This window comes from Corythoichthys intestinalis, chromosome 10 (assembly GCF_030265065.1).
Source record: "Corythoichthys intestinalis isolate RoL2023-P3 chromosome 10, ASM3026506v1, whole genome shotgun sequence".
Classification (NCBI taxonomy): Eukaryota; Metazoa; Chordata; class Actinopteri; order Syngnathiformes; family Syngnathidae; genus Corythoichthys; species Corythoichthys intestinalis.
In genome coordinates, this window is record NC_080404.1 from 21,345,975 (window position 1) to 21,362,396 (window position 16,422).

At 39.1% G+C, this 16,422-nt stretch overlaps 1 protein-coding gene across 1 annotated transcript in view; it reads right to left on the reverse strand.

Annotated features, from left to right (window-relative positions):
- Positions 1-16,422, reverse strand: part of vps8 (VPS8 subunit of CORVET complex) — a 39,815-nt gene that overhangs the window by 1,270 nt on the left and 22,123 nt on the right. The window contains exons 29-43 of the mRNA XM_057847413.1: positions 15,329-15,385; positions 15,177-15,259; positions 14,850-14,934; positions 13,610-13,708; positions 12,474-12,563; positions 11,966-12,012; positions 11,741-11,885; positions 10,070-10,159; positions 8,143-8,310; positions 5,989-6,037; positions 5,772-5,854; positions 3,000-3,080; positions 2,691-2,860; positions 1,043-1,217; positions 908-952 (exon numbers count right to left, since the gene is read on the reverse strand). Of these exons, the coding sequence (XP_057703396.1) occupies positions 908-952; positions 1,043-1,217; positions 2,691-2,860; positions 3,000-3,080; positions 5,772-5,854; positions 5,989-6,037; positions 8,143-8,310; positions 10,070-10,159; positions 11,741-11,885; positions 11,966-12,012; positions 12,474-12,563; positions 13,610-13,708; positions 14,850-14,934; positions 15,177-15,259; positions 15,329-15,385 (1,467 nt within the window). The remainder of the gene's footprint in view (positions 1-907; positions 953-1,042; positions 1,218-2,690; positions 2,861-2,999; positions 3,081-5,771; positions 5,855-5,988; positions 6,038-8,142; positions 8,311-10,069; positions 10,160-11,740; positions 11,886-11,965; positions 12,013-12,473; positions 12,564-13,609; positions 13,709-14,849; positions 14,935-15,176; positions 15,260-15,328; positions 15,386-16,422) is intronic.

Genomic DNA, 16,422 nt, shown 5'->3' on the forward strand with positions numbered 1-16,422 from the left:
GCCAGGAGCCTCATAAAAGACTATACACACCCCAGCATCTACCTCTCAACCTGTTGCCCTCTGGCAGGCACTACAGGGTCATACAAGCCAAAACAAATAGACTGAGACACTTTCTTTCCAAGAGCTGTCACCATACACAAGTTTGCATTGAAATGTCAGTCATTGCATTGCTAATGCCACAACATTGTCACATGCATCTAAGTATCGTATTGGCCCAAATATAAGACGGCCCTGATTATAAGATGACCCCCTCTTTTTCAACACCAAATTATTTTTTATACGGAAAATGATTACAGTAAATCCAAAACAAATGATTATAACAATATATTTGAGGGAAAAAGAATGTTATTTTGCCTCATTCAAATCTTAATATCTGAACATTTAAATATGTAAACTAAAGTGCAATCACATTCGTAAATGAATGGCTTCTGGTTTTTGAAATGCGATAAAACAACAAAATTGCAATAACTGCATTAAGCATCAAAGTGAAGTCTAACTAACTATAGTCTTGAAACAAATCTGAATAAGGAAAAACATTGCAATAATGCAAACTGGTTAAACTTGAGAATAGCTGGGATCTGTCATGACAGAACATCGCTTCAATGATATCTGGCGCCATCTAGCGTCATGAATGGGGAGAGTAGCTAAGATCTGACATGACAGAAAATCGCTTCAATGATATCTGGCACCATCTCGCGACGTGAAGGGGTATAATGTCTAGACCACAAATATAAGACGACCCCCTCTTTTTCAGTATCATTTCAATGCAAAAAACACCGTCTTATATTCGGGCCAATATGGTAATATGTTCTCAGACATCTTTCTCAATGTGGGTACTGCATATGCACTATTTGCACAGTTGCCTTGTAGCATTTTTTAAAAAAAATCTTTTGTGATAAATCCTTACCTTCTTCCTACGAGCTTCATCTTGATGCACCGATAAAAGTCGAGTCTGAATCAGAAAAAGGGTTTTCAGAATAGTTATATCAAAATCAACATGTTATTTTCATTGGTGAATTTTTAAGTTTTCATATACACAAACCTGTGCAAGGGATGTGCTGCGACTTCTCTTTGCTATAGTATACTGCCCCTGTCTTCCTCTGTGAATGGCAGAACACTTGTAGCAACTCCACTGCTGCTCTTGCTCTGAAGCAGATCTCAAACCACCATCTACAGTCTGCTGCTGCAGGCACTGGAGGTGGTATAAGTGACCGCAACTGAGAAGAGAGACATTTGTTTCATTACTACTGAGAATTTAATTGCAAACTAGAAAATGCAAGTTCTACAGAAGTTGTGATGGTAGTGTCCCTGTGATGGTTGGAATATCGGGTAACTTCCTGTTTAGACTTTCTACAGGTATCAGCAAATTTAGTGCCTGACTGCAGATAGTTTCACACACACAAATTGTAAGTACAATTGTCCGATAATGACTTTTTAACCGATATCCTGATATCGTCCAACTCCAAAAATTCGATATCAAACCGATACTAATATATGCGGTTGTGGACTGAACATAATATGGCTAATTGTATTGTGATGGCCCACTGGATACTTTAATAATGATAAATGTAACAACTTCAAGGTTTACCAATAAACATTCTGTGAGAAATAAAAGCTTCAGTGCAGTGAATGAGGTATGTAATGAGTTTATAATTAATTTGGAATCATTTATTTTTCTTTTAATTTTTGCATCATGAATGCAAATTCTCTGCTCACATAACAAATCCCAAGCATCTTAGTTTGGTGACATGTAATAGTCACTCACAATAACTGCTGTGCTACGCTGTGACCAGCCCTTTACAAATGCAGAAGGTGTCTAAATTCACTTTAAAAGCAATATGCCAGTTGGCCCAAAACCGATAATGAAAAACCGATGTCAATATTATCCGATATCATTTCAAAATGCTTTGTCGGACAAGGACATCAAGTTTACATAATTTTTAATGCCTTGAGCATTTAGTTTAATGCTTTTTTATTGCTCTTTAAGGGCTGAATGTTGACAAAATCCATTTAATGACTTTTAATGCTTTTTAGGGACCCGCATAAACCCTGCTGTTGATTTTGGGGCATTAAGGAGTCACTTCCTGTTCATATTGGGTTACGTCCTATTGATATAGGGGCGTTTCAGGGTCACTTCCTGTTGCTACCAGGTCATCTCCTGCCGATATTAGGGCATTTCAGGGTCAGTTACGGTTGATAACGGGTCACTTCCAGTCAATGGAATGGCGAATAGGGTCATTGAAAATGAATGGAAAATTTTGGCCATTAGAAATGAATAGGAAAGTTTTTGGCAAAAATTGGCAGAACCGTACGTTTTTGCCAATAACCGTATACAACCTTTGTGTCCCTTTCTTATTTTTTAAAGTAGGGGTTATGTGATTTGGATAAAAATAATAGGACTAGATACATTTTGCAATTTTACTTTTTGAGCAAATGGTAATTTCTTTGGTGTCTAGACATTTTGCTGCGTCGCATGAGAATTCCAGTCGTTTTGGTGTTTGAACAGTGTCGGTGGGTAAAACGGTTTTGGCTAGGCGGCACGCCAAAGAAATGGCGTTGAAAAGAAAAGAAAAAAAAACAATATAAAAGATGGTAGCTTTTGCATTATATGCAAAACTACCATTAATTATGTACATGTAGATAGTATTGTACGAGTTTAGCTGTAATTGTCCGTGTGCACGTTGCATCACCTAAATAGAAGTATCTGCTCAGCTGAGTCATGCCACCTCTTGTACTGCTGTAGGCAAATGTTACAGAAGTCTTGTCTTGGGTGGAGTCCTCTTGTCACAGCAGTGCACAAATGACTAAGTGACCAGTGGAGGTCATGATTTAACAGACTTGTGGTTGTTTCAAATAAAGTCTGAAACACAAAACACCATTTATATTGAAAAAATATGTTATAGTTTAATGAACATACTCGTATATGGACTTCTTCCTTTCTCTTTAACAATGAAGTCAAATATTTAGAGTCGTACTTCGTACACCGTGTTTTAATCTACCTGTTCATAGTTGAATGTGTCTAGCATTCCAAGAATAAGAACTTGGATCTCTGCAAGATGTCCTTTCTCATAAATGGGATTCTGTTGAACAGAAACATTACAAATGGAAACGTTACAGTGCAGCTACAGTTCTGCGTCCAGCATTCAACACCATTGTTCCCTCGAAACTCGTCACCAAACTCAGTGAGCTTGGCCTCAACAGCTGCCTCTGTGACTGGATCCTGAACTTCCTGATGGGCAGCACCACATCCTCCACCCTAACTGTTAACGCCGGTGTTCCCCAGGGCTGTGTGCCAAGTCTTTTCCTGTACCCCCTGTTCACGCATGACTACATGGCCACCCACAGCTCCAACCCAATCATCAAATATGCTGACGATACAACGGTCATCGGTCTGATCACCGGCGGCGACAAGATGACACACAGAGAGGTCAGAGCCCTGAAATGTTCAGCAACAACAACCTCCATCTGAACGTCAACAGAACTAAGGAGATTATAGTGGACTACAAGAGGAGATGGGGAGATCACGGTGGAGAGGTTCATCAGCTTCAGGTTCCTCAGGGTTCACATCAGCGAGGACCTGACCTGGTCACACCACACTGACTTCATAGCCAAATCAGCGAAACAGCGACTCTTCTTCCTTCGCAGGATGCGGAGACTTAACATGGACTCCAGGATGCGCTGCAACTTTTACAGGTGCACCACTGAGAGTATCCTGACCGGCTGCATCACCACCTGTTACAGTTGAGCATGGTGCAACTGCAGTAAGGATCTACAGTGGGGAGAACAAGTGCCGATTTTGCTGGTTTTCCCACTTGCAAGCCATGTAGAGGTCTGTAATTTGTATCATAAGTTCTCTTCAACTGTGAGGGACGGAATCTAATACAAACATCCAGAAAATCACATAGTATAATTTTTAAATAATACATTTGTATTTAACTGCATGAAATAAGTATTTGATACATTACCAACTAGTAAATATTTCGGCTCTTAGTTCTTTTTTAAGAACCCCTCCTGTTTTCCACTCATTACCGGAAGTAACTGCACCTGTTTGAACTTGTTACCTGTATAAAAGACACCTGTTCACATGCTCAAACAAACAAACTCCAACCTCTCCACAACGGCCAAGACCAAAGAGCTGTGTAAGGACATCAGGGATAAAATAATAGACCTGCACAAGGCTGGGATGGGCTACAAGAAAATAAGCAAGCAGCTTGGTGAGAAGGTAACAACTGTTGGAGCGATTATTAGAAAATGGAAGAAGTTCAAGTTGACGGTCAATCTGCCTCGTTCTGGGGCTCCATGCAAGATCTCACCTCTTGGGGCATCACTGATCATGAGGAAGGTGAGGGATCAGCCCAGAACTACACGGCAGGACCTGGTCAATGACCTGAAGAGAGCTGGAACCACAGTCTCAAAGAAAACCATCGGAAACACATTACGCCGTCATGGATTAAAATCCTACAGCGCACGCAAGGTCCCGCTGCTGAAGCCAGTGCATATCCAGACACGTCTGAAGTTTGCCACTGACCATCCGGATGATCCAGAGGAGCAATGGGAGGTCATGTGGTAGGATGAGACCAAACATTTTGGTCCAAACTCGGCTTGTCGTGTTGGAGGAAAAAGAAGGATGAGTACAACCCCAAGAACACCATCCCAACCGTGAAACATGGAGGAGGAAACATCATTTTTTGGGGCTGCTTCTCTGCCAAGGGTACAGGATGACTGCACCGTATTGAGGGGAGGATGGATGGGGCTATGTATCGCCAGATCTTGGCTGACAACGTCCTTCCTTCAGTCAGAGCCCTGAAGATGGGTTGTGGCTGGGTCTTCCAGCATGACAACGACCCAAAGCACACAGCCAAGGCAACTAAAGAGTGGCTCCATAAGAAGCATCTTAAGGTCCTGGAGTGGCCTAGCCAGTCACCAGATCTGAACCCGATAGAAAATCCATGGAGGGAGCTGAAAGTCGGCAGCAGCCCCGAAACCTGAAGGCTCTTGAGAAGATCTGCATGGAGGAGTGGGCCAAAATCCCTGCTGCAGTGTGTGCAAACCTTGTCAAGGACTACAGGAAACGTTTGGTATCTGTAATAGCAAACAAAGGTTTCTGTACCTAATAGTAATTTCGATTTTTGTGACGTATCAAATACTTATTTCATGCAATTAAATGCAAATTTATTATTTAAAAATCATACGTGATTTTCTGTTTTCTTGTATTAGATTCCGTCCCTCACAGTTGAAGAGAACTTATGATACAAATTACAGACCTCTACATGCTTTGCAAGTGGGAAAACCAGCAAAATCGGCAGTGTATCAAATACTTGTTCTCTCCACTGTACAAAGGTTGGTGAGGAATAGGACTGCACTGAACATCACCAGGACGTTACTGCCAGCTCTACACTCAGTGGTGCAGGAAGAAGGCCATCAAGATCATCAGTGACACTTAACACCCTCGCCACAAACAGCTGCTTTCTGGCCATCGGTACCGCAGCATCAGTGCCCGCGCCAGCAGCAGGCAGGCAGGCACCAGCAGAAATTGTGAATTTAGACATGGCATTTTTTAAATTGATTTATTTCATGTGCTCTGGAATGACTGAGAATCTGTTGTGCTATCTAAAAAAAAGTGCTAATTTCTGCCCCTTTTAACAGGAAATAATTTTCAAACCTTGAAAAGACAACTTAAAAATCCCAATAATAATAATACAAACTGTGAAAACAGGATCATCAAAGTATCCGACAAAAGAAGAAAAAAAGAGAAACAACAACAAGCATACCTGGAGTATCTGCTGGATGATTGCAGGCAACGAAACTAGGCCGCTCATGCTGTTCAGAACATTCATTGTAAGGTCCTTTAAGACTGGGAAATGTACACAAACATTGTTTTTACATGTATGAACACAATACAACAACATTGAACATTCAAGCATACTTCACACAAAATTCTACATAAGAGCAAAAAACAAAAACTACTGGAAGTGTGAGGTACTTTACCATGTTTCTGGGGAGTCATCAACGTCTCCAATAATGAAAACCAGAGCTCCTGTGTGATAGAAAAATCATAAATAAAACACTGAAGTGTACTTTTATAACAAGGGACAAATGTTACAAACACATTCCTTTCTGTACACTATTGTGTAGACACAAACTGCATACCTTATGAGGACAAGTGGTGTACCTAATGCATGTTTGGATGGATTACTCAATGGCTAGTCAGGTCATCGGCTGCCCCCTTCTTCCCCTGTCCACCATCTACAACTGTCGGTGCCATCATAAAACACTATAAACACCCCAGCTGTTTTGTTCCCAACACACCCTACTCAACACAAGATTGCACTACAATGTCCCTCATTGTACTGCTAATGCCACAACATTGTCACATGGCTCTCACAAGTAAAATGTTCTCAGACATCTGTCTCAATCTGGGAACTACTTAATCTGGGTACAGCATATGCAATATTTGCACAGTTACACTGTGGCATTTTAACACTGTTGCATCAATATCTATGCACAAACTGTCATTGGTACTATCATATCAAGCCAGTCATCTGCCTCCTAGTCTGAGTATTGTAAACTGTCATATACAAACAGTTACAGTTGTGTTCAAAATTATTCAACCCTTACAGTAGATTAAGTGTTTTTGCAAGTTTGACATTTATTTTTCATCAGGTTTAAAAATCACATTAAATAATGACATGTCAAATAAACACAAGTGAAATAACAAAAATATCTTTTGGAATATTCCAATTTATGACCTTTCTGTCATTACTTCATTGACAAAATTATTCAACCCCTTAGGTATGTATAAATTTAGTACTTAGTACAATATCCTTTGCAAGAATAACATCCTTTAGACGAGAAGCATAGCTTGACACAATTTCTTGCAGTGATCCACAGGTATCTTTGCCCATGCTCCAGTTCATTTACATTTGTGGGCTTGCGTGCTGCAACTGCCTTCTTCAAGTACCACCAGTGATTTTCAATGGGATTTAAGTCTGGTGATTGCAATGGCCACTCCAGAATCTCCCAGCACTTTTTTTGCAACCAAGCTGTGGTAGATGTTGAGGTATGCTAAGGATCATTGTCCCATTGGAAGGTCCAACCTCACCCCAGCCTCAGCTTTGTCAATGACTGCATGACATTTGCATCCAAGATCTCCTGGTATTGAACTTAATTCATAATACCTTGCACACGCTATAGATTCCCAGTACCTGAAGAAGCAAAACAACCCCAGAGCATGACTGACCCCCCCCCCCCCACACACACACACACACACACACACCTTGCTTCACAGTAGATAGGGTGTTCTTTTCTTTATAAGCACCATTCTTTCTCCTCCACACATACCATTGATCCATTGGCCCAAAAAGCTTCAGTTTGTTCTCATCACTCCAGAGAACAGAATCCCAAAACCTTTGTGGTTTGTCCAGATGGTTTTTGGTATACTTCTTGTGCTTTGGAGTCAAAAGGGGGGTGCGCCTGGGAGTTCTTGCATTGAAGTCCCCATTTCGCAATATACGTCTTATTGTCTAGGATGAAACCTGAATACCTTCCTATGACATGTGCTGTCGTAATTCCTCAGCTGTCACCCGAGGATTTTTCTCCACTTTTCGCTTCAGGTATCGCAAACAGTTGCCTTTTCACTGTGCCTTTAGCTTACACCTTGCGGACTATGCTTCCAAATGTGTCCCTTGAAATTTTTAGTCCTTTTGCTATCTTTTCATATCCATATCTTTGCTTATGAAGTGTATGTAATGACCTCCTCTCTGAACTTTTTCGACCATTCCTTGGACTTCACCATGTTGTATTTTACCACTACATAACCACTTGCTGCTAGTCACTTATTCACTTTATTCCCAATCTGTCTACACTGTAACCTATGTTTTCATATTAGCCTTATTGTAATTTTGTTTTATGAGGAGCACTTTATGAAGTTTTAAATCTCGTTGTACTCTGCACAGTGACAATGAAGGCTTTCTATTCTATTCTATTCTATTCTATTCTATTCTATTCTATTCTATTCTATTCTATTCTATTCTATTCTATTCTATTCTATTCTGCCAAAGTTTATTGTCGGGACAGAGGATTTCTTTCTGATCGTAGGACCACAAAATACTGTTGAGAACTTGAGACAGTAAGACAAATTACCTTGATTTGTGGCTGTTGAAGTTTCTGAAAGTTGCGATGACCCAATGCGATGAGGTCATTCAGTAACTTTTCAACTCTCTTTAATACAGCTGCCTCATTTTCTTTCTCATCTTCACTCTGCCCTTTGTTGGGGTCAGCCGTCAACAGTGACAGCTGCACCTTTAATGCCTGAGAATGAAATTTAAAGAAAGGCAGACAATGAGAATAGGAGCTTTATTGTGGCTGTTATTGACCTTTGGCAAACTCCACCTCTTAAAGGCCAATTATACGTCCGAGAGACCGTTGTTAAGTGAGCATTATCCGACAAACTCTTCGATGCCCAGTTGTCTAATTGATTGATTGGGTGGTTTTGAGATCGCCAACTGCCATAAAATTTTACGGAAAAATACAAGAATCAACAAGGTGTGGACATCCAAAATGGTAAAGCGATGCGCTTATGGAATGATCTAAATCGGACATAAGGTACTCCAGGTGTATATCAGTATGAATGTGGTTCTTTCCCTTCCCAAAGACGAAAAAAACAACTGGTTTCCAGTGGATCAAATATTCTGCGTCAGTCCAAGCTAAATGTCTCCAATAAAAGCAAGCATACATACGTGTTCTCTTAAGGCAAGATGAAACTAATGCCAGAGGCTAACTAGCGATCTCAAGGAGCACTGTGCAAGCCATCATATTGAAATGGAAGGAGCATCCGACCACTGCAAATCTACCAAGACCCGGCCGTCCTTCCAAACGTTCTTCTCAAACAAGGAGAAAACTGATCAGAGATGCAGCCAAGAGGCCCATGATCACTCTGGATGAACTGCAGAGCTCTACAGCTGAGGTGGGAGAGTCTGTCCATAGGACAACAATCAGTCGTACACTGCACAAATCTGGCCTTTATGGAAGAGTGGCAAGAAGAAAGCCATTTCTCAAAAATATCCATAAAAAGTCTCGTTTAAAGTTTGCCACAAGCCACCTGGGAGACACACCAAACATGTGGAAGAAGGTGCTCTGGTCAGATGAAACCAAAATTGAACTTTTTGGCCACAATGCAAAACGATATGTTTGGCGTAAAAGCAACACAGCTCATCACCCTGAACACACCATCCCCACTGTCAAACATGGTGGTGGCAGCATCATGGTTTGGGCCTGCTTTTCTTCAGCAGGGACAGGGAAGATGGTTAAAATTGACAGGAAGATGGATGCAGCCAAATACAGGAAGATTCTGGAAGAAAACCTGTTGGTATCTGCACAAGACCTGAGACTGGGACGGAGATTTATCTTCCAACAGGACAATGATCCAAAACATAAAGCCAAATCTACAATGGAATGGTTCAAAAATAAACGTATCCAGGTGTTAGAATGGCCAAGTCAAAGTCCAGACCTGAATCCAATGGAGAATCTGTGGAAAGAGCTGAAGACTGCTGTTCACAAACACTCTCCATCCAACCTCACTGAGCTCGAGCTGTTTTGCAAGGAAGACTGGGCAAGAATGTCAGTCTCTCGATGTGCAAAACTGATAGAAACATACCCCAAGCGACTTGCAGCTGTAATTGGAGCAAAAGGTGGCGCTACAAAGTATTAACGCAAGGGGGCCGAATAATATTGCACGCCCCACTTTTCAGTTTTTTATTTGTTAAAAAAGTTTAAATTATCCAATAAATTTTGTTTCACTTCACGATTATGTCCCACTTGTTGTTGATTCTTGACAAAAAATTAAAATTTTATATCTTTATGTTTGAAGCCTGAAATGTGGCGAAAGGTTGCAAGGTTCAAGGGGGCCGAATACTTTTGCAAGGCACTGTAGCAGCCGTCATTAAGGAGGGACGGAGCTTTTGGAAAAAGCTCAATTCAATGTCACTAGTGTAACAAATGAGTGGACAGCATGCATATTCAGCTATGCAATCTATCATGACTTGGGGAATATCCTTTTTTTTTTGTTTACCTCTAGCAAAACTGTAAATGCTTTGCAAAAGTCGCCTTTCTTCTCCAGCAGGTAAGCCGTTCCTTCACTGTGGTGGTGTGTCTCAGTGATCTACATAAAAAGAATGATGAAGCAATAACATTAATACCTGTTTAAAAAAAAAAAAAACTTTGTGATTTAAGGGTATGTCCGTCATGGCTTTCAATTTATTCTGGGATGCCTCCAATTTTTGGCTGCGTATTGATTTTTTGACAACGCCACAGTATTGTGTTAAAAATAGCAATGTATCCAACAATTCAAAGCGGTGGACCAAATTGGCAGTCGATTGCACCATTTCATTGTAAACCCTGATCACTGGAAAGAGTAAATATTATGTAAACTGGTTAACATGAGTTTATTTATCTATTTATTTAATAGGGACTTTAAATGTTCATCAATGTCTTGAAGAGGTTTTTTGTAGACCTTGACAATCTGTAGCGATGAAGAAGTACACAGTACCTCTTCATGCTGCATGACGTCAAATGAAAGAATCTGGCGTTTCGGTCCTTCAAAGTTTGGAAGCCACGCCCACTTTTGGGCTTTGGAAATGACACACAAAATAATTGACCATTCTTCATTGTTAAAGGTAGGTACAGACCTGTAAATTGCCATTTACAGTATGTGCATTATTGACCCGGTCTATCAGAATCTGCTCTCATGTTTGGTATACTTGTATTACAAGTACACACAATTCAAAGTACTTTTAGTACTGGTACAAATACTTTTAGTACAAATACATGCAAGTACACGTTTGCAGTACAAGTACACGCGCTTGTAGTACACATACTTATAGTACGAAATACACATAAGTACATGAGTTTGTAGAACAAGTACACGCAAGTACATGTACCTGTAGTTTTAGTAAATAAAAGTACTTTTTCCTGTTTTACAAGTCCACGAAAGTACACGTACCTTAGTACAAGTGCACGCTAGTACACGTACCTGTAGTACAAGTGCACGCAAGTACACGTACCTGTAGTATAAGTACAAGAACGTGTAGTACAAGTACATGATGCATTTCCATATTGTTGTCTTATTTCTATCACCTTAGCTTACAAAGCCTATTGAGCTGTAGCAACTTGGACGGAGATAAATAACTTAAATTGCAATTGGCCGATTGGTGGAGGGCGGAACATTAGTTGTAAACACAGAATCAAAACAATAACAACTAAAAAGGACAGAGTATCGACTTTTAAAATGGGAAGATCTCAGGTTAACCATTGAGGACCGTATTAGAAGCAAAAAAAAACATCTCTTTATTGTCTTTGTTAAATATTAGGGTCATATAATGAATAATTGAAGTGTAAATCTTACATATTGCTTCTTTAAATGATGCGTGACGTTGATCTGTTTGATTGGTCCATGGGTGTTATACCTTACTATGTCTTTGGATATGTTTTTCAGTAATCACTAACACCTTGCTCCATGTTAATATAGGTGTATTTGCGTTGTTAGTTTTGTTGTTTTGTTTGACTGTTTTTAGCTTTTTGTCCCAAGTGAGGGTTTGTAGAGTAGTTTCCATGGTGGTAGGTGGAGAGTACAGTACAGTGTTTGGGGGAATGTCTGTGTGTATATAATTTTGTGCTGTTCATAATAACTGAAAACCTTCTGAATAAAGTCGTTCCCCTTCTCTCAAAAAAAAGACTGTCATACTTGTATGGCTTCCTCCAATTTGTAATGCTGTGAAGTTTGGAGAAAACTCAAGAGCTGCTGAGGGTCAAAACAGCACAATAAATCCACCAGATGTGTGTGAATATCATATTCCAGAGGAAGGGGGGTCCCTGGACAATGTCGTTCCCTAAAAAAACAGGTGTATGTAAGGTGTAATGATTCAAAATAAATGCAATTGAAAATAAATATTTGTATGAGGAACCAGACCATGAATCCAAGAATGAGCTACAAAATTTGAAAAGTAGGTCACCATCCTGTAAAAAGAAAAAAAAAAGATAATAATACTATTGTAAGAGGTACATTTCAAAGGCAGACACATTCATTATTTCTGGACTAAAGGAATTGAAAGTAGCCAGTTTACATATTGACATTAGAGAATGTAATTGTATTTAAAATACTGATCTCCAATTTATTGAGTCTCAAAACTACATCTACTAGTAATAATTTAAAACAGTTTAATCTTAAAAGACAAACATTTGCAAGCCCTCACTGCAAACCGATGACAGAAAGTTGCTTGCATTTATTTCTTCAAACAGTCTACAAGAATATAATTTCTGTTGTTGTTTATACAGCATTTTCAAGGAAAATATAATATTAGGGAAAAGTTGAGTTGTTGTTTTTTTTTTTTTGCAAAGTATGCTGCAAAACGTCACCTTACCGACTAGACGGGAAAACTTGCTAAATACAACAAGGCAGTTTGAATCTATAACTGTACCGGAAGTTCACGTATGATTTGCTCCACTTCTTCAACAAAGTGACACACAACCATGTCAGCGGACTTGCTTGTATCAAAGATGATCAGTTCCTGTGAACATACATTGGAAAATGGAAAAGGTTTTCCTGGCAGAAAATATATAATATGATCAAAACAAAAAGAGCCTAATTGGCTGTCTCGGAAAGTAAAGACATTTCACGGCTTGTACCATCGACAAATTGAAGAAATGACATTGAGAGATCATACTATGAAGGCTCTAAAGCCTTGTTCAGACTGGCAGCCAAAATCTGATTTTTAGCCCATTCAAATTGAAATTAGATTGAAACTAGATGGCTCTTTTGTAGTCTGAACAGTCACAAAGCACAGAAATCAATTTTTTGTGAGACGGATTGAAACCACATAAGGTCGGTAGCTTCATATCAGACATGGACAAGATGTTTCTCAATCTGAATAGCTCAAATGGGATTTGACTCTCCGTGACGTCACTCTATGCTGGTTGACGCCTTCGTTGACACAGCAACCTGTCAGGTGTGTCAATAATGTGGTGTAGTCCAAACAGGCCCAGATCTGATTTGGATAATTGCTAAAATAGTATGAACAGTCAGCCCCAAAAATCCGATTTGAGGAGCAATCCGATTGGAATCAGAGATGCCAGCAATCTGAACGCAGCCTAAGTTAACACTTTTAGGCACTTGGCAGAAATTTTTTGCTTCCCTGTGGTAAACTTCAGCTTGAGCCATTGACAACGATAGACGTCCAATTCATTAATACTGGAAGGCCTGGCTTTGAATTTCATCTTCCAGTACCATTGACGGCGCTCTATGTCCAATCCTTTTTCCACAACGTTCGTTCATTCTCTCAGCCCAATCTAAATGGATTGGACGTCGAGCGCCGTTAATGGCAGCCAGTGAGTTAACTTATGTGGCCAAAAAATAAACTTGTCCAGCCAACATGAGATCTAATTGCCATAAAAGTGCCCAGTGAACCAAAATGAGTTTGACGCCCCTGCTGAGGAAAGTACACAAGGTATTTCCATCCCAACAATTACTATTCCTTCTCATTTCAGCTGACTCAATCAATTTCCATCTGGAATACTTATTTTCTTCTGGAAAAACCTAACTTCTCAATCAACTGACCTGTATATGTTGCAGTGTTTTTTTCTTGATTGTTTCTTTTTCCTCAGAATTGTGGTTTGACGCAGCCATCAGTTGGTCGATGTAGCTAAAGATTTCCACCTTTAAATAGAGGAAGACATCCTTTTATGTCAATACTTAACTTATTAAAAACATTTTTCCCTATCATAACTCTTTTAAGTTTTCACATGTATCAGCAAATCTCATTTTATGCTTTTTAATGCCACGTTAAACAAATTTATTTCCCATGCCCAACTGCAGATAGTTTCACACACACAAATTGTAAGTAGAGTTGTCTGATAATGACTTTTTAACATATAACCACTATCCTCATATTGTCCGAATCCTAAAATCCGATACCGATATCAAACCGATACCAACAAATGTGGTTGTGGACTTAACATATTACGGCTAATTGTATTGTGATGCACCACTGGATACTTTTTAATAATGATAAATGTAACAATGTCAACATTTTACAATTAACATTCTGTGAAAAATAAGGGAACAACTTAAACTGAAGTTATGGAAAAAAGTGCCTATATTGCACCACGATATTTATTGTTGAAATCGAAAAAGCGCAAACACCAGTTTTTTGGATGCGTAGTGCAAAATGGCAGTAAGGCACTGCCATATGACATATGGCTCACACAGTGCTACTGGCTTGAAGTAACAACAAAGGCACACAGCTTCAGTACAGTGAATGAAATATATAAGTCTATAAATATTTTTTTTCAGTCATTTATTGTTCATTTAATTTTTGAACCATGAATGCAAATGGTATCCTCACATAACAAATCCCAAGCATCTTAGTTTAGAGACAGCTAACAGTCAATAAGCATAACTGCTGTGCTAGACTGTGACCAGCCCTTGAACAAAGGCAGAAGGCTTCTACATTCACTCTGAAGGCAACATGCACATTGGCATTGACATATAGTCGCACGCCAAGTTTGTGGCAAAAAAACGTAGGTATATTTTAGGCTAGCCTTCATATACTGTAGGCCTCACCACAATATAGGTTTTTTCTGGGCATATCTTCAATATTAATATGACTGAAACAAATAAAACATTAATTGTGAATTAGAGACTGTTTTCATTACTTGACTGCATTCTAATTTAGTAACAACTTACATACATTGTAACAACTGCAGTGTAAGTACATGACATAAACAATGCCAATGTGGTAAATATACTGAGACAAACAGCATTTAATGAAAACAATTCAGGCATGTTTTCAGTTTACCTTTCTCAGAGGGTCTTTTAAGTAGCAGTCAATGATCTTGTCATACATGCGTTTCTTTTCATAAAGAAATTCCAATATTTGAAAGCTGTGGAGTAAATACATTTGTTAATTACATTTGTTAAATACATTAGTATTGTATCTGTAATAGTAAGAGAAGCAATACAACTATTTTTAGACATATTATAGATATGGTTGCTATAAAACTTCATCAGTTCCAATTATTTGTCCACAATGGATTTCCCCAAAATTTTCTTTTATTTAGGAAGAAGAGTAACATTTTGCAATACCTGTGCTTTTTGCTGCAAAATTGTTTTGTCGGATACTCACAACTCAGCTGCCTGCGACAAAGTCAACAGCTTTTCTTCATCAAACTGGATCACCCCCCCGACATGGAGCAGCTGCAGCAGCACCTTGAAACCAATAACAGTACGTCGTTATAACTGGAATCCAGTATATGTCATATATTATACGTAACAAACCTGCTGCCGCTCTGTATGTCGAGAGACATCATCTGATCTGCAGAGGAACTCCAACACCTGAAGGGATTACAAGGTGATTTATAATGTACTGCTAGCCTCAGAAGTGGGTAGTAACGCATTACATTTACTCCATTACATTTACTTGAGTAACTTTTTGAGAAATGTACGTCTAAGAGTAGTTTTACTATGCCATATATTTTACTTTTATTTGTATAGATTTGTGAAGAAGAAACACTACTCTTACTCTGCTACTTTGGGCTATTCTACATATTAGCTTTTACTTAATTTTTGCCAGTGATGGCCACAGCAGCTGTACCAGTTTTACCAATGAGACGTCGCAACAATCATCACGACTCCACTATACCAGACAAAACAATAGTCACATGACCACACACAAGCTTGCAGTCGGAAGTCCCGTGATCACGCCGGCATGTTCAATCACATGGCATCTTTAAAGCGCTGTAAAAACATAAACTACTTGGCGCGCTGCCGTCAACATTACTGGGAAGTGCAGGTTTAGACCTCTCTCGCAGTTTTTATTCGGCACTGATAGACCATAGGAAACCTGAGATATGATCGTTTTAATTTCATGGTAGGAAATATGTTGCGTTTCATTTCATTTCGATGATTTTGTATTTTTTTTAACCTAATATTGTCATGTAATAGATTATAGTACAGTATAATAACAGTTCATATATGTGACATTCTGAGAAAAAAAATATACAGGTAGTCCCCGGGTTACAACGTAACCGACTTGCGTGATTTCGACTTTACGACGCCGGAGTCTCGTCCGCCATTTTGTTTCCAGTCTTTTTTGTTTTTTTTTAAGTTGCGTAAACAGTACCTTATTGCAGTGTTTTTCAACCTTTTCTGAGTCATGGCACATTTTTACATTGGAAAAATCTCCCGGCACACCACAAACTAAAATTTAGGGCTGTCAAACGATTAAAATTTTTTAATCGAGTTAATCACAGCTTAAAAATTAATTAATCTTAATTAATCGCAATTCAAACCATCTATAAAATATGCCAATTTTTCTTTAAATTATTGTTGGAATGGAAAGATAAGACACAAGACGGATATATACATTCAAC